Source organism: Meleagris gallopavo, chromosome 2 (assembly GCF_905368555.1).
Source record: "Meleagris gallopavo chromosome 2, MGAL_WU_HG_1.1, whole genome shotgun sequence".
NCBI classification, from domain to species: Eukaryota; Metazoa; Chordata; class Aves; order Galliformes; family Phasianidae; genus Meleagris; species Meleagris gallopavo.
Genome location: NC_139405.1, coordinates 63,056,617 through 63,075,222, shown reverse-complemented (window position 1 = coordinate 63,075,222; position 18,606 = coordinate 63,056,617). Strand labels below are relative to the sequence as shown.

Below are 18,606 nucleotides of genomic sequence, written 5' to 3'. Positions count from 1 at the left end.
TAGAAGCAAAGTAGTCAGTACTCTAATACTAATCAGTGCTCCAGTGCCTAGTAATGTTGCTGTTGCCCCGTCCCTGGAAACGTTCAAGGCAAGGCTGGAACAGGCCCTGGGCAATCTGATCTGGCTGTGGTGTCCCTGTTTGTTGCAGGGGAGTTGGACTAGATAGCCATAGAGGTCTCTTCCAGCTCTAAGGATTTGATGATTCTACTCAACTTAGAGCACGTTTGTACTATGATAGTAGTCTAAAAATATGTGATGATGAAAAAGACCTGGGATTAATGGAAGACTCCTTACTGATTGTGAAGACACAATACATTCTATAGAGTAGTGGGGTTTGCATAAGTAACTCTTTCTGCAGCATTAGTAGGACATTTTCTGAAAAGCCTTGTCAGTACTTATTCTTACAGTTCCATAGAAATACTGAAAGTTTGAAATGTAAGCTCATTCAATTTAATTTACTGAAGAGAATATTATGATGTAGGATTAATGATCAAGTAGCTTGTGGCCCCTTTACATCAGATACACAGGGGCTCATGCTAAAATAACAAAATATTTGAAGAAAGTGTATGGATTATCTATACAGACACCATCCAGTTCTCTGAACAGGATTCTAGAATAGAACAATTATTATTTTTTAAAATATTCCTTCTGGTTATATGAAATATTTATTTTCATATTCATTCTACTTCCTAACATGCATAAGAGCATCCATCCAGAACTGGGCTGCCAAGTCACAGCTAAATTGGAAAGTTCAAAGGGTTGAAAGGAACACTAGGAAAACAAAACATGTGCAAATCAGCTGCTATTTTGGGATTAGGAGAATATATGTGTTTCCTTCTGAGCTCTTCTGTGCATTTCTGATAAGCTGGTTGAACAAATATGTTTTATTTTGTCCATAGAAAAGGTCCAAGTGGAAAGCTTACCTCACACAGATTCTACTTCTCTTTACAAATTAATTATGCCCTTGATGTATTAGTTGGCTTCTCTTCTTGCCAATCCTGTAATTGAGAGATGGGTAGTTTTCAGATTTTTTTTGCCATTCAGTTGTAAGCTTCCCTCTTAAGCAAAAACTGCCAGATAACTACACTGAAATGGTGATTCCCTAGGCTAAATCACAGAGATCTATTCTGGGAAGGAAAGAACAGACAAATCAATCAATCAATACCAGGAATGGATATAGAAACCAGTATATATGGAAACTAACCCAGCTATCCATCATTTTTTCTATATTACTCAACTTGACAATGAAGAACTAACACTGAGTGGAGAGCTGTACAATTGCTCAAATGGAAATTCCAACACTGTAGGGTACATTAGCCCCATACGTGACTTAATGGTGCAATCTGCAGTGGCTGTGCTTCCTGTCATAGACCCTTTATGCTGTGTCTCTGCATCTGGAGCAGAATCCAAGCTATGGGGCACTTGTGTCCTGAGCATAGGCCTCCAGGGCTTACTGAAAGTCCCAAGGAACCCAAACACAAGTCTTGCAGAAGTGGCACAGGATATATGGAAGAACCATGCCTTTTAAGCTTACAAATGGATTAAGGTCTTAGGGCACCATAGAGAATCTCAAATCCCACCAGACACCAGTATTTTAGTAACTGAATTGAACTAGAGAGTTCAAAGCTGAATAGAAAGCTGTGATCTGTGCAAGCCTCTCTCATGCCTGCAGAATTGTAAAATTTACCATTGCTCTAGGACTCAGAGGAAACTTGTGTAAGTTTGGTTGGTAGACTTTTAGCTTAACCTTCGTATAAATAGTCCTTAAGCCACTGGAATTCCACAGTGAATTTTTGGATGATTCCCTGCATCATGGGTAGATTGACCAATATGACTTAACAGGGGAAAATAATTATTTGGCATAGATTACGTATGTGTAAGACAAAAGTGATGAAAGAGGTTTTATATTATTTTTTTGCTCTTTCTTTAATTGTTTTCTTCTTAGAGAACTTCAAAGTTACCTTATGGTTTGATTTTTCATCAGTTTGGAAATTGGGATTGTGGCAGTTTGAAATAGAGCAAGAATAGACGTTTGTGTATTGTACATTCCTGGCAGATGGGGACTGGCAGCCACTGCAGAAAGCTTCCTTTCAGCATAGTTTCCATGAAGGTACTGGTTTTCATTAAGAAGCTTTAGAGTTCTCTTGTGTGTTCTTCCAAATTTCAAGGTTTTATTAAGGTTAGTTTATAGAATTGTTTTTCACAGAAAGCACATGTTGCTTTTTGTACTGCAGACATCAGATCTGCTCTTGGAAGCAAGTAGTGAAAGAAGCTGGTTAGAAGACCTGGAAGTTTACTGAGAACGCTAGGGTGAATCATGAGGAAAGCCTAGACTGAGACCTGGTCTGCTTTGATATCATAGAATCATAGAATAGTTGGTTTGGAAGCGACCTCAAGGATCATAAGTTCCACTTACCTGGTGCAGGCAGAGTCGTCAGCCTCTAGTACTCTAGAACTCAAGTACTAAATCAGATTGCCCAGGGCACCATCCAGCCTGGCCTTGAACAGCTTCGGGGGCAATGCATCCACAACCTCTCTGGACAGTCTGTTCCAGAACCTCACTACCCTCTCAGTGAAAAACTTCCCCAAAATTTAATCTGAATCTCCCCTCCTTAAGTTTAAAACCATCCCCCCTTGTCTTATCACTACCCATATAAAAAGTTGATTTCTCTCTTGTTTATAATCTCCCTTTAAATACTGGAAGGCCATAATGAGGTATCTCTGCACCCTTCTCCAGACTGAACAAGCCCAGCTCCTTCAGCCTGTCTTTGTAGCTGTGGTGCTTCAGCCCCCTGAACATCTTCATATATCATAAGTCATACTGTATGTTATATCATCTTCATATGTCATATCATCTTCTGATATGACACTGAATCTCTGCCCCAGTTTCCAACTTCTAATTACTGAGGCTTAATGTTTATGAAGTGCTTGGAAGAACTGCAAAGAGGTAAAAACTGCAATAAATAGCAAGTATGGATTTACGGTACATTGAGGAAAGTTTAGGTGGGTAGAGAACTGACTAGCTTTGTAGCAGCTCTGCTTCTCCCTCCTTGTATAGGAGAAATAGAATATTGGAGAACACAGCTGAAAACTCAGGAAAAGGTAAAAGTGTTGTACCACATTCTTCTTCACCCTCTTTGCTCTTCAGTCTTTCTCTATTACTCATGTAGGAGTCCAGATATCTTAAACTTACATATGTATACTGCATGTCTTTCCGGGTAGGGTTAGCGATCCCAGGACTTTTTCTCTTCATCAGTAAATGCATTCATTCTGAACTGATTCTTATCTGCTGCAGAAGGAATTTACATATTATTACTGTCCACAGATTCCAGGTGTCTCTATGATACTGCCAGACTAATGCTGAGCATTCCAAGATTATTTTTTCTGGAATAGTAGTAGCGAGAGATTTTATCTGTGAAATTCCTGCATACGGAGATCTGGCACAGTGCTCTTGATTCTGAGAAACAAGGTAAATCGCATGCTCGTATAGACACAGGGTGGTTTTGCAAACCACACAAAGTGCATAGACAAGGAACTGCAGAATTATAGGAAGTGCCATGGGAATCATTTCTCTTTCACATCTTCAAAAAAAATCATTACTACAATTTTTTCATGTCAGTCTTCCCATTAGAGTGCCTAAACTTACTTTGCCAGAAAGTAGTAGTTTCCTTTCTTCCTTATCATCTCCAGCTCTGTTATGTTGTTCTGAGATTTACAGTGATTGTTCTGTTCATAAAGGTTCACCTTTTAGAACATCAGTTTCTTAATGTTTTTTTTTTCTTTTTCATTTAGTTTATTAAAGTTTCACTGTATCTCAGTAGGTTTAATACAGTTTTTAGGAACGGAGTTTCTCATTTTTTATCATTCTAATGTTCCCTATTGTCGAAGACACACATCTGCTGTGGAGCGGGCCTTAACAAGCATTTGAAATCTCTGTCAGTTGTTATAACCTTGCCACCTTCTTTGCCTCTCTTGTGAATTCATCCAGTCACATGTCCACAAGGCCATAACATTGTCCCTAGACCTCAGAACTGACCTTACTGTCTGTCACGTCCTGCCCATAAGGGTGCAGGAAGGTCACTGCTATTGGCAGCTGTCCTTGAGAGCCACGGAGGAAATTGCCATGGGCTTGGGTGGGGTTGCTCTCTTGTAATTGCTGAGGCAGAGGGACAGCCTGAGTCAGATTCCAATAACCACTATCTGTAGCTATAATATGCTTCATATTTATTTATTTCAAGATCTATCAACTGTTTTGCTTTTTGCATACAATTTATGACTTCTAGGTAAGAAGTTCAGCAGAAGGAAAAAAAAGAGTTAATATAAGTAATATAAGTTTTCACAAAAGCAGGGGCAATAGAAAATGACTGTGTACGTGACGAGGAATTTGCCTTCATTTTCTGTGTGTTTGTTACATACCTTCTCCCATGTTTCCCAGTGTGCATAGATCTAGTTATCTGTTCACAATGAAATAAGCTGTACAGGCACACGATGTGTCTGCAGGTCTTCCTTCCAACTTTTCACTAGCTACTTGGAGTACAAGCTAAAGAAGGTAATAGTACGCATCCCATCTACTCCTCTTTTTTGCACATACTTATGTGTTAATAACAGTATTTGTGTATAGCTGCTCAATTTCAACAATTATTATTCTCTTTAAAAGCAGATATTTTAGAGATTTTGAAGAAATAAAAATCAAAAGCCCTTGCAGCAGTCTCTATATTGCTGTATGCTATATGGAGATACGCTTCTTCAGAATCAAACCGTCTATTCACTTTACATAATATAGTTTATACCTGAAATATTAAAATATAGGGGAAAAAATTATTTTTGCTGAAATTGAGGATTAAAGAATTGCTGGTCTTTTTGTTTATATTTTTCCTTCTTTTAATGTCTGTGGCCCAAATAAATGTAGGGCAGAAAGCCTTTTCCCATCATACTGCAGTGTCAATTTTTAGTGTAGAAAAGTATGCTCCAAAGACAAATCCCAGCATGCCGTATTTTATTAGATGCTGCTAGAGAGACTTACAGGGTTATGATAGACTCCATGATTGCAGTCTGCACAGTGCAAGGAAGATACATTGTGTGTGTCTGCAGATCTGAATGTCTGGCTGGTGGGCCTCATCTTGTCATTGGTGCTTTCCTCCAGTTTTCCTGAAAACTGCAAGGAATGCTTTTCTTGGCCATCTTACCCTAAAAACTGAGTTTTCCCATATTCCTTAGCCAAAATCTAATACTGTCAGCCACAACATCAGCCTGAGAGGAATGATGATTCTCCACAGCCGCCCAGCTCCACACTTGCGGACACAGTCCAAAATAGCCCAAATCAGTCTTCTAACAATGCTCTGGTTAAGCTACTCCAGTTTAGATTAGCATGGTTTCAAAAGTAAAGAACTTCTTTTGAAAATATTCGCAGATGCACCTCTTAGCATCTGAACAGGGCCAAGGGATCCTTTGTCTTTCCTTTTCTTTATGCCTGCAGCATCCCTGGAGCAGCCCTTCCTCAGAGAGCAATACAGCCTGCAAATCTTCCATGGCTGAGCAGATTCTTTCTGAACATGAACATGGTAGAAAATGAGTCTTATTACTGGAATCCTATTTCCTGAGAATTAATTTAGTTCATATTGATTGTAACGTGGGCACCCAATATTTCAGCAAAAGAAAGGATATTTTGCAAATGCCAAATTTTGGGCGATTTTTTGGTAAAAAATGCCAACTTTTTTTATAAAGTACACTCTAGCAAGAAAGATTATGGTCAATTGCTTGAAGTAAACTGTATGTTCTTTAAATGATTGTGTGCTTTGTTTTGTTTTGTTTTGTTTTGTTTTGTTTTCTCAATTACAATATCTCTCCTGGCTTATTTGACTTTGAAATACTTCCTGGAAAAGCTTGTCTCTCTCCATAATTATGTAGGAATCTCCAGGAGAACTACAATAATAATATTGATAGGGACATTTGAGGACATTTATCTGGATATTTAGAGTTCCAAGTTTCTCATGTACGAAGCTCTGGAATCTTCTTACAAAACTATTGAGGTGTAGGATTTCAGAATACAACAATTCTGGGGTGGAAATTTATTTCTTATCTTGCCATTTGGCACCTCTTCAAAAATCTCTATTTAATTAATGAAATTTTGCATTTATTTCTCTCTTATCTTTCCAAACGAAGTTCTCTGAGTTATAAGAACAATTCATAAAATTGTGAAAAGGCTTAAGGCTTCAGCAAATCTCTGCATGAGCTATAATTAGAAATGAACTTGAAGATGAATCGCTTTCCTGAAATAAGGGAAAAAGGCCTTGCTTGTACTTCATCATATCAATGTTTTAAATAGAAATGCTTTGTTCATTAGCCAGACTATTTCTGGCTATAAAACTAATGCTTTGACAGATTTGAAAACAAATTGCTAAATCTGTAGTGATACATTTTCAGTTCCTGTAGCACAGTAATCTTTTTTTTTTTTTTCAAAAGAAACTTACTTGCTATAAAGGAAATAATGATTTTCTTACAAACAAGGAAAACTTCAATCTTGTTCTCTTCATACTGTAATGTTTAGCACAATTAATCTTTAGCACCAATGCAGATTTCAATCAAAAAATAAAAATATTTTCTTGAAACTGGAAATGTAAAACATTTTATATATGTATTTCATTTCTCTATGGAGCCTGTGGTTCTTAAATGCCCGGGACAATTTGAAAGTGCACATTTTCTTTTACTTTCATCTTATTGGGCCATATAATTGAATCCTTAGCAGGTTTGGTAAGGACTATTCTGGTGCTGTTGCAATGTCCATCACCTGTGGTGTCCCCAGGGGATGAAGTTTTACCAGCATTCTTCATGGAGGATGTGGTCTGTAGGGAAAGTCTACAGTTTATCTCATCACATCTCATTGCCTTTAGAGCTGGGAGAAGGATTTTACTTAGCCATGTCTTGTCTGTGAAGTGATGTGGTTTTCTGGCCTGAGATACATGCTGAAAAGAAAGCCTTGTACTTCTTAAGAGAACTCAAAATGCAATGCAGGATCAGACTGTGCCAGGAAGCCAAGCTGGAATATAATTAGGCTCTTATATTAATATCCTCAAGGCCCAGAATGGCATTGTTTTAACTTGCAGATGGACATGTGACAGTGGCGGGTCATAATATGTATTTGTTTTATAAGAGCCCCTTGCAGTTGTAACCAGAGCCTCAGTAAACACATCTGTGCTAAGTGCCTGCGTGTACTGAGAGCCTGCGAGAGTTGCCCATTAGGACGAGGCAGGACAACCATATACATGAGAGGCAATAGAACCCACTGATATTTTTATTCCATTGCACAGTTTAAAGGAACAAAAAATATCAGTAGCTTAATGAACCTAACAAAGTTTGTACAGAAACTCCCAATTATGAATATCAGGAGAAAGACGGGAAGGCAGAGGAACAGACTGCCAGGGAACTGCACCACAGATTGCAGTTACACCTCAGCACAACTGAGACTGGCATCACGAGCCAGAATGCAAGTTTCCATAGGCTCCCTGGCAACTCACTGGAAGGTTGTTGTCCGGCTGTGACTGATACACACCGTGTGGCCCCCAGCTCAAACAGCAGTGTGGGGGTGGCCCTGCGGGTGAGCTGGTGGGAATCCACCTCATTGCAGGCCCACACCCTGAGTTCACATTCAGTGTGGACATAACCTCAAGACCTCATGTGTTCAGGCACCCATCTGGGCAGGTAGGGCCAATAAACAGAGAGCATGCTGCAGGGAGCAAACATGAGCAGTCGTTCCAAGGAAGCCGTTCTGCGCCAAAGTAAATTACCGACAGTTGTCATTTAAGTGGGAATAAGCTTCAGTGATTACTTTTTGCATATTTGTTTAGAATGGAACCAGATGTTCCTCAGCCCGTGTTATAAACTTCCAATGTGTGTTTAAGAAAATCAGAAAAGTAGTTTACTGAGTCATACTAGTGATTTGGTGTATCTGAAGAACCGTGTCTGCTTATGGTGACTGAGTTACATTTCTGAATCAAAACCTATTTCCCAAGGTTAGACCCAGCAATATTCAAACTGCCATTCCTGCAATTTTAATATAGCCCCAGCATGAGTAAAGCTTTTGTTGCCGTTGTTAGAAAGGAACATTATTTGCCCTTCAGGAAAATTGCTCTGAATCATTGTTGAAGTTTGGGTGAGTGTGTTACTAGAATAATTTTCTGATTTTAATAATTTTAATTTTACCCTCTTGATGCTTTTGCATTTCTTGTTGTGGCATGCTTTTAGTCTGCAGCCAGGAATCCAGGCTGCAGTGATATATTAGACTTCAGAGGGAACCAAGTTGCTCTATCTAAACCATCTAAGAAATTCTTTTTGGTTATCCAGTCTGTTTGAAATTGTCAGCACATCTCCCTTTCCACCCTACTTCTAAGACCTGAAGCATTTGCATCCCCGCCTATGTGTGTGTGGCTTCCTGTTACAGTAATACTCATAGCAGTGTTTTGACCTTTGAATGAACTTTTAAGAATCAATAACAGCAAGATGGAAGAAAGGTCAGCAGCAGATTTCCTCTTGTCTGAGTGTAGCCAAAGTTAACACTTGGAATATCTGAGATATATAAATTTGGAACTATCATAATCACGTTTATGCAGCATTTCTGCAGGAAGTATATAAATTTCTTAAGCACTATCATGGAGCTGCTGTTGCAAAGAAATAATGCCAGAGTCAGTTGTGTCATTAATGGTTTTTAAGCTATTGTATATTTTCATATGGCAGAACTACCACAAAGGCCTTAACAGCCAGTGCTAACGAATAAATTTCCTGACTATATTTTGCCATAGGGAAAATGGAACTGGATTAGAAACCCTTCTCATTAGTGAACTTGCTGCCGCTGAAACACCTTTAAAGTGTGCATTTCTTCTCCTTTTAGATTACAGAAGTACAATTGACACAGTTGCTGCATATTTGAGCTAGCTGTCTGAGCACAAGCAGACATTGTTCAAGATGCAAGGTTTGCCTGTTCAAATCCATTATAGTAACTTCTCAGCTTTCTAAAGCTCTTTCCAAAATCAAGATTTTTCCTGTAATGAATTAAACATAGATGTTGTTTGCTGCCTCCACATAATGAGGAAACCAAGCCTTGTAATTTCCCCTAATTTCATTGTCTAAAAGTGAAGTTCTAGCTTAATTAAACATTTTACTTCTACAGAGCTGGCACCTCTAGAAAGTGCTTATTGCACTCTTTTGCCTACCAAGGAAGCCTGGCCAACTAGTTTAAACCGTAACTATAAATTAAAGTCTGACTTCAGGATGCATCAAGTTAAGTGAGATGAATCTCCTAGCTAACAGTGACAGTAAGAGGTCTCACAGAGTGAGAGATCTACCCTGTAATTAGAGTGAATTTTTTCAGCCCGTGCTGCCCATGTCTTCCAACAGAATCAGTAAAGCAAAGACTTTTTCCAGAGCCACTTGGTGCTGCTGCAATTCATAGAGCTTATATCTGTAAATTCACCATTGCAAACAGTTATTCTAAAAAGTCCACATTAATATCTCTGTTTTTCTCTTCTATTTTCTTGACTGACTAAATGGAGAGATCATTGTCACAGATAGTGATAGCTATAGAAACCTTTGGTGGCAGTTCAAAAGAGTTGCTTTGAGAAATGCTCTTTTTCTGCATCCATGTTGTTTGAAAATTGTGTCTACTCATTCAGTCAGCCTAACAGAAAAGTCTGAAAATGCATAGAAAATGAAGCAGATATGCTGGAATCTGACAGCTTCCATTTGATGGAAATTTGTTTGGTCAAATGTTAAAAAACAGGAACTGTAAAATGAAGGAGAATTTTTAATGGCTGTTGTTTTACTTAATATCATAATTTTCTGAAAGAGAACAAAGGAAAAGACATTTCCACAAATCCTACATGAACTGTTAGCATCAACTTTGAATTTCCTCGTTTCTTCATACTTTATAAGATATTCTTAATATAGAATTGTTTTGTCTGAGAATAAATCTTGTGTTTATTCAAATTCTTAGATGCATAATATTAAAAGATTATTTGCTGTCTTTCTCTATGTATCTCTTTCCCTTTTTCATTCTTCTTTCTTCCTCTTTCAGAAGGATCAATTAACTTTGCCATGACATCTTTAGTGCTCTTATACATAAAGCCATCTTGTAATTTGCCCAAATCTGGATCATAGCTGAAACTGTTCATTGCATGTGCTGATCTAAGGCTGGCTAATGTCTGAAAGAACTACCTCAGCTTGTTTCATTGCATTTATGTCAGTGTTTGAAAGTGGTGGCTAATTCTGGGAAAGGTACATGTTCTTACAGTCTGCCCTCTCTCAGAGTTTCGCCTTAGATCTGTAGCATCTCCTCAATCAGTCTGCAACGTGATTTTCCACCTTCCTTGCTTTCCTTAGGAGGCAAAGCTCATGACTTTGATTCCTTAGCTCTTCTGTAGCCCTTGCAGATCAGGCTCAACTGCTGCTTTCCTCACAGATGTCTGTCTCCTTTTTATTTCCAGCTTGCTGAACAAGATAGTGTGTAAAGTCACATCTTAACTGCGACTTTATATCCAAGCTGTCCCCAGCTACCAAACATCCTCACTGAACTCACAGTCAGTACCAGGACTTGAACCTCTTGCCAGACCCTGGCGTCATTTTCATGTCATACTAGACCATATTCTCTAAGCAGTGCACAGGCAACTTCTCACAATTCTCACAAATACAGGAGCTTGTGCTGCTCTTACTAACAGCAGGCAATTTTGCTTCGTGATTCCAGAAAATGACGAAGAGCAAGACGCTCTGTTATCTTTGGACAAACCCGGCTGGTATTCCCAAGGTAATGCTATCCATCTTTATGAACTACTGAAGAAGATGACTGGAAAGTTGGACCCCAAGGTATGTTAAAAGTGGAATTAAATCTTTGTAAAGATACTCTGTTTCCATATAAATATCAGCAGATGATCTTGCATTACAGTTGATGATGTGATAAATCACTAATTTTTGTTCTGCCTACACTGCTTTGGGGTAGAACAATTCCATTACATATCAAATCTGACTATTCCATCCAGCTCTGTTGCTTATGTTTACTGAAATGACCTGTCAATGCACAAAGTGATAGACTCACCTCTGTTAGCTTACTCCACATCTTTTCCTATCTTGCTCCTTGTGAAAAAGTCTGTGCACACTCCCTGCTCTAAAAGGAAGGCAGGGCATGCAATTACTACGTCCTTGGATGTGTGACAAAAGCTGCATCAGGAGTGAAAAAATACAGTTAACGTTGCCTGCTTCTTCACTGTCTTTCAGTAACCAACTATTTATCATTTATTTAGCAATGATGGGCCTGTTCTAGAATCTAAAATGTTATACCATTCCTGGTGGATACAAGTTTAAAAAACTGCAGTCCAGAACTGGAAAGAGTGTATATGTCTTTTTGTTGTTAGAATATTTAAACTGTGTATCTAAGATGGTTGGGTGCTTTGTTATGCATTTCTGAAGTTTCATGTAGAATCAGATTATCATCAGAAAATCCATCTCCTTGAGAAAATAAATCAAATAGGTGAAAGGGTGACATCATTGAAAATTAGGATCACTTTAATTTAATGACAACTCTGCATGGATGAAAAGGCTACTTGTAGGTGGTAGTATTTTTCTGTAATGGGTTGACTACCACCTGGGTACAGAAGAGTTCTGAGTCCTCAAGATTTTTTGTGTTTTCCCATTTCCAGAGTTGTCCAAAATGCATTCCAGTTGGTCTGTGCATTTTCTTTTAAGTCTTTTCCACTGCTTCCTGGCAAACTGTTTCTGTCAGTCAGAGATCTGAGTTGCCATCATGTGTGCCAGTCCTACATGGGCATTCCCAGGCAGTGCCCCCAGAGAATCAGAGCAAGGAGGGGATGTGGAGTCAGCCTTCTCCTTACTGGACTGTTTGAAGATAAAAGCCCAAACATTAATAAGATTTGTGTGTGTAGTCGTCAACTGTAAACACAGAGGAATTTTTATTAGGTTGTCTTAAAGCTCTTTTTCTCTCTCTGCAAAACACAGTTTGCTTGTGTTTTCCTTCAATACAAAGAACTTTTAATTCACTGCTTCCCTCGTAGGTTGTTTACTTTGGTGACAGCATGCACTCAGATATTTTCCCAGCTCGTCACTATAGCAACTGGGAAACTGTCTTCATCTTGGAGGAGCTTCTAGGGGACAAAGTTATGGTGCCTACAGAGACTGAATCTGAGCCCTTGGAGAAGAAAGGAAAATATGAGGTAAGGGTTCCTTGCCAATATTTCCTAGAAGAGAAGAAAGTACACTGCAGAAAAGCCTCCCGGCACCTGTGCTGAGCATGAGCCTGCTTATCTCACTAAGCTGCTGGCTCCAAGCCTCACAGATGTACACTTCTGGCAACATCAGGACCACACCATACTGTCTCAGGTTGGCATTGCATGGGCGTCACAGAGCCTTCATTACCCTGAGATAACTCAGAAAAAAAGTCTCTTGTTCTTAACTCGTCTTCTTTCTAGTAACGAGAACCTGCTCTGTGCCCTGCAAGAAGTTTCACAGAAGCTTATCAGGTCCAGCACCTGAGTTTCGCTGAGTTCATGACACTTCCCTGCATGTCATGGCCATAGTTTTTATGAGGTTGTTTTAAAGTTCTTTTTCTCTCTCTGAAATATGCTTTGCTTGTGTTTTCCTTACATACAGAGAACTTTTCATTTGCTGCTTCCCGCAGAGGCTGTTTGTTTTGATGACTGTTGCACTCAGATAGGAGGAACTGTTTCTAAGAATGGTCAGATGTGAACTACTGATTGTTACCTCAGAAAAATTATAAAATTTTCACGTTGATCGCAGTTGGGAAGCAGACCCTTAACATTAGTACCATTCTAATTGCTCCTCAGGGTGAAATTTTACTACAGTTTATCTTTCTTTCCACTGCTGAAGAACTAAGTAGGTAAGGAACAACATTTAGGTGGTATAGTTGTACCTGCAGTGTGCCATGCTGAGGAACTACAGTCCAGTTTCAGCAAGGGACCTCTGCAACCAGATAGCAAGAAGAAGGAAATTCATCCTCTTAGTAATTCTCTGTTTTTTTAATACACCTGTCTAATGTCTTCCCTCATTGTCTTGATTTCTAAACTAAGGGCAGACATTTCACTCAGTGAAATAAAGAAGGAAATGTAGTCATTGTTTAGGCTTTTTCTTGCAGCATAGGGAAAAAAAGGCAAACAAAGTGCAGTCTCCTATCAAGATAAATGTGCTCCTCAGTAAAAAAAAGAGAAGAAAGAATAAAGGAAATGTGAGGAGTTACATGGGTTAATAAAATTTGATGTAATTAACTAATGCTGTAAAAATAAGTTATTATCCTTCATAAATCTTGTAGTCCCTCTGATTGGAGACTCATAACTCCTTTGAACACACATCTCCCTAAGATATTTTTTTTTTAATTCAGCCATTGGTTCTGAAGCGTGCTCAATATATGCTTCTGAAGCAGGTGTATTTAAACAAGCAACCAGAACATGTTTCTTTTTCTAGAAGTACAAAAGAAGAGTTACTGAGTGATGTGTTTCTAAGCCCTTGATAATGATTTATTTTTTTATCTTGTTGTAATACCTCTTGTCGAGGTATCTTCTCTATCAATGCAGTTATCAAGTAGGAAAGTAAGACTTTTTATACAGGTGTCTGACATTTCACTAAAGCTGTAGCAGTCATGATAGATGGCAGCATCTCAGGGAGATAACACCTCTGTCACAGAAAAGCCCTGTTCAGTTTACATCCGCTACCAGTGACAGCGAGTAAGCAAGGAAGAAATGAATTGTGTTGATTAAAGGAATCAGAACCAAGGGGGCCATGTAGGTCAGTGGTGTTATTTCATTACCATGCTGCTCACTGGAGTCTGAACAACAGGTCACATCCATATCTCTGCAGTTGACTGGACACCACTGACTTAACAGGACTAGTTCAAAGAGATTCCCTTTACAAGCCCATGGAAGTTTTATTTTTATTCTCCTAATCAACTTCTCCCATTAACCCTCTGGTTAGGAGTGGAGGAAAGCCAGCTCAGAGGACTGCACAAAGTCAGGTGTTCTGGGAAAATTAGGCAGTAGCAAACAAGATTTAGTACTATTCATTTGCCTTCCCATTCATTCATTTCCCAGAAATACAGTTGCAGATTTTGCATGCCATGCTGTGTGCAAAAAGGGACTGAAAATTTAATTCAAGACACAATCCTCCCTTCTATCAATCTTCACTAAATATTATTAAATAAATGAAATATTGCCTCTAATTTGCAATTGCAAATTTTGAAATAACAAAAACTGTTTTCAGTCGCATGACATGATATTTCATCACTACCAGAGAGAGGGAAAGAAACCCTCCTCACACTCAAACTGGAAGTCATTTCCATTTTCATTAACAGTTTTTGTCTTTTCCACTTCGGTTAAATGCTTGATATAAGCCAGATACACAGAACTGTGAAATTATGGAAACAACTGCAGTTCTTTTGAGTATATGAGTCGTAACCAAATGAGCAAGGGAATAGCAAAACTATTTATGTAATTACTCAGCTATTAAGTGAATGGCAGCATACAAGGAAAGAAAAGATAAAAAGAAGCAAACAAAAAAAAAAAGCAAGTATTGTGTTGAAACTAGATTCCCCTCAGATTCAGGGGTTTGTTTGCTTGGCTGGAGGGTTTGTTTTTTTCTTCTGTTCTTTAAATATGTGATCCATTTCATCAATGAAAACTCTAAGAAAAGCTGGATTTCATCCCAGGATTTCAAGGGAAATCATTATGGAAGAGCTAGTCAGCATATAAGAAACAAGGTTGCAGGAGTGAATGGAGTAAAAAGGGAAGAAGCCGTTGGCAGATATAGACAATATTTCTGATATTTCTGCAGTTAGAAGGAAAACTGGTTTTCACAGTATTGCCTAGTGGCTATTCAGGACGTCAAGCCCTTGAGGCCTTTGTTTCCAGGACACTGAGTGACCTCAGCCAATGGCTGATTGCTCTAGGCCTCTTGGATCTGTTTCTCTCTGTATTCCTATTTATCTTCAACACAGATCTAATGGTACTTCCAGGAACAACCCAGCCAGTTAGAGAGATATTCTTAAAGCAATATCCTTAACATGGCGTGGCTGTTTTATTCAGGTACACCAGTTCATTGTGCCCCTTACCAACACTGTTCTGCTGGTGGAAGTACCTCAAAAACCAGCTGTTACACAGGCAGAACTGTATTCCGAGCATTGTTTTTATTAGTGCTAAGAGTCAGTGGTGGTTTTATTACTTTGGCACGAGGCATATGGCCATCAGTGTCATAGGATACAGTATGCAGTGAAGCAATTGTAGTAACCTCTGCTCAGTACAAAGACAATGGACAATGGCTTAGATGGCAAACTCGCATTTCAATAATACCTTTAAAAAATGTACAGTGCTTTACAGCTTTACTTTTCGCTCTTCCCCCTGCTGTCCTTTTTTCTTTCTCCTGTTTACCAAACAGGGTAGAACTTCAGAGCTCAGCTCCCTATTCATTCCAGTTTTCTACAGGCAATTTGTAAGCTGGCAAATCATTGTTTCCCAAGGGTCCCATTAACTAAACCTGTCTGGTCTGTTAGCCAGCCCTATTTATCTGCAGTTAATAAAGTAAGGGTGATAATAAGCATCCCAGATGCTTTAATTTAGTGGAAAGCTTTGAGTGTTGGAGCACAGTTGTACCATCATTTCTCTCTCCTGTCTAGATGTAGTCTTTAAGGCTTTGTGCCCTGATCTGTTACAGTCAACATCTAACCTCCTCCTGCTGTCTGACTGGTATGCCTGAGAGCAAAACCACCCCTCTGGAGGGTGGAGTGGGGGAAAGCTGTTATGTACCAAAGAAGGGGGTGCGCAGCACTTGGCAGGATTTGTAGCCATGCAAGGAGAGGTTACTACAGGGGTGGCTGGAGGACCTCACAGAGCTCATGTGTTAAAAACATCTCCAGGTATACAGGAAAATGTGTAGGCTTTGTGGCGTAGTATCCTATCTTCATTGTGGGCTATGTATGCTTCAGGTGAGGTACAGACATCTTGTAGGCAGTAGTTAGGAATGATACACAGAGTGATAGCAGATGCCTCATAAGTACATGGGCAACATTTTACAGCTTTTGTTTCATATTTGGGATGAGGATAATGCCTTCTACGAACTGCACTTGTGATGTGGAGGTAAGCCAGCAGCAAAACATCGGGAGTCCACTTCCAGATGACTTGATGACAATATTTATGTCTGAGTTTGGTTTTATTAAGGGCTTGAGCTATAAATCTTGAATTTATCTTCTTCATCCTTAACAATTAAGAAGTTCCCACCAGATCAGATCTCTGAATCAAATCTCTGAAAAAGAACAAAGCAATTCCTCTTACTATAAGGACACATCTTAAAAAGCACAAGCATCAGATTTGTTTCACTTGTCAATAAACAAGGCCTTGTCTTTGTTTAAACGTTTATGTGGTCCAGTACTTTTGATGGAGCTTTTTGATTAGTCACCTGAATAGCTGGAATGGCCTTAAGAGTTTTCTGCATTCAGCTGGCAAATGGAGTTTAATTCATTACCTACATTTAATTAAAAATGATGTAAAGTCCCAGGATGTGCATGAGAAGACAAAAAATACTAAGATGTTGCCCCTGTGGGTGGGGGGGGGGGGAAATGCAGCTCCTGAACAGCAGTTGAACTGCTATTTTTGATACTAAATATAGGATTTTTTCCACCCTGTTTACATCAGAAGACAGAAATCAATGTCTGTATTTATCCAAATTAGTTCCTGCCCCATCCCCCAGCTGCACTCAGAGAAAAAACTGTTACTCAGAACCACTGAAACAATTGCTCTGTGTTTACTGATGGGGTTTGTTTGGCTGGTTCAACAGCTTTGTTGTGGTCAAAAGCCACGGATCTCTGTCATAAACATAAATTATTTTGGCACTTTCTCAAAACTATTAAGAAAGGAGTTAAATGGAAAATAGAGTACAAAAGTTTACTAATCTTGAGACACCCGCTAGGATGTCTGTTCTGTCCTTTGTTAGTCTGAAAATGTACTTTGCACACAAATGACTTTAACAGATTTTCTGCAGTGTAGTTTGCAATTTGGTTTACATTTTTTAATCTTTCTGTAAAGGCCTCACGGAGCTTTTTCTGGCTGCTCATGGCAATATATAGCAGGTTTCAAGATGAACTGCAGGAAAAAAAAGATCAGTTTTCCCAATACTGCTTTAATGAGTTTGTATATTATTGACTGAAAAACATACATGGAAAAAATAACTTTTTTCATATTTGTTAGGCAACTGAGTGGCTCTCTGTGGTTTCCATGGTTCTGTTCTCATTCATCAGCTGAGAAGCAGATAAAGTAGCACAGGTGAAATGCTACATCCTCTGCAGCTCAGTATCTGGTGGAGTTGCTTCTGTCTGGTAGGAAGAACTCCGAGCTGCGTCGTGCTGCTCAGATGCTGTGGCAGAGAAAGTCAGCAAGCTGGTCCTGCTATCTGAAATGGAATAACAGATAGATTTATTTGGGGAAAAGATTAAAGGCACTTTTTCACCCAAGGGAAATTATTTAAATCAAAGTTAGGGGCCTTATCAGAGTATGATTGTTATTCTTTTGCACGGTATTTTTAAGCCACGTTGTTCCTGAGATGAAACAGAGTTTTCCCAGAAAATGAGAAAAACACTACAGACTTCTTAAACTAATGCTTGTGGTTGCATAAAGCATGAAGATATTTTTTGTAAGCTTACATGCTTTCTCATTTTTATTTCAGGGATATCAGCCCAAAATTCCCTACTCTGTATCTGAGCAGTGGGGCTCTTTCTTCGTGGACAGACTACCAGGTCTGGAAAATGCAGAGGAAACCTTAGTTCGTACATGGTCCTGTAAATGCATTAGCACTTACAGCACTATTGCAATCCCTAGTCTTGAAGCAATTGCAGGTAAGAAAGTTTTTTTTTTCCTTCATGAACTTACAGTACTCATAGTAATTTTGTCATACCACAGGTTTATTTTTGAGATTCCATGTATCCAAAATATATCAAAATATTCTGTTCCTATCACACAGCAGCTGATGTTTATGTTTTTTGTAATGTTTGCTGTGCTAGTTTCTTGTTTGTGTCTGCAAAGATTAGGTACTTCATTTGCCCCATGTTAGAAACAGGATGCAATATTTCAGGAGTTGAGGACTTCCCCACACTATCTGCTTTTGGTGGTGAGTTATGTTAGGAAACAAATGCATGCAAGATTACTGGAGCTTTCTTAATATTTCAAAATGTGTTCCCCTTTGATCTAGTTCATCATCTTATCAGTTCACTTATACCATTACAGTTGAAATGAAGATGAACAAACACAAGAATGTATTGAAGCCAAGAACGCTTAGAACTTTGCTTTCCTCTCTTTCTCTCTCATTCCTTTTAAAACTGCACCATCATGGACACAAATTGAGCCTAAAATTTACTCCTTATCTGGGGAAAAAAGCCTAACAAGCAGTGTCTTGTTCTCCAAAAATTCATCCAACTCAGCAATTACTCAAACTTTGTACGTTTTTTTCCATCAGAGCTGTGCCAGAGGTACAATCATGACAGATCTTATTTTCATTTAACTAGTCTTTATCTCTGGAGGGGCCATGCTTTAGTTTGTGTGGTTGTGTGGTTTGTAG

The 18,606-nt window shown here is 38.9% G+C and overlaps 1 protein-coding gene across 1 annotated transcript in view; it reads left to right on the top strand.

Annotated features, from left to right (window-relative positions):
* NT5DC1 (5'-nucleotidase domain containing 1) overlaps positions 1-18,606 on the top strand; it is a 126,050-nt gene that overhangs the window by 96,108 nt on the left and 11,336 nt on the right. Inside the window, exons 9-11 of the mRNA XM_085217441.1 lie at positions 10,733-10,851; positions 12,054-12,212; positions 17,719-17,887. Coding sequence (XP_085073567.1) covers positions 10,733-10,851; positions 12,054-12,212; positions 17,719-17,887 — 447 coding nt within the window. The remainder of the gene's footprint in view (positions 1-10,732; positions 10,852-12,053; positions 12,213-17,718; positions 17,888-18,606) is intronic.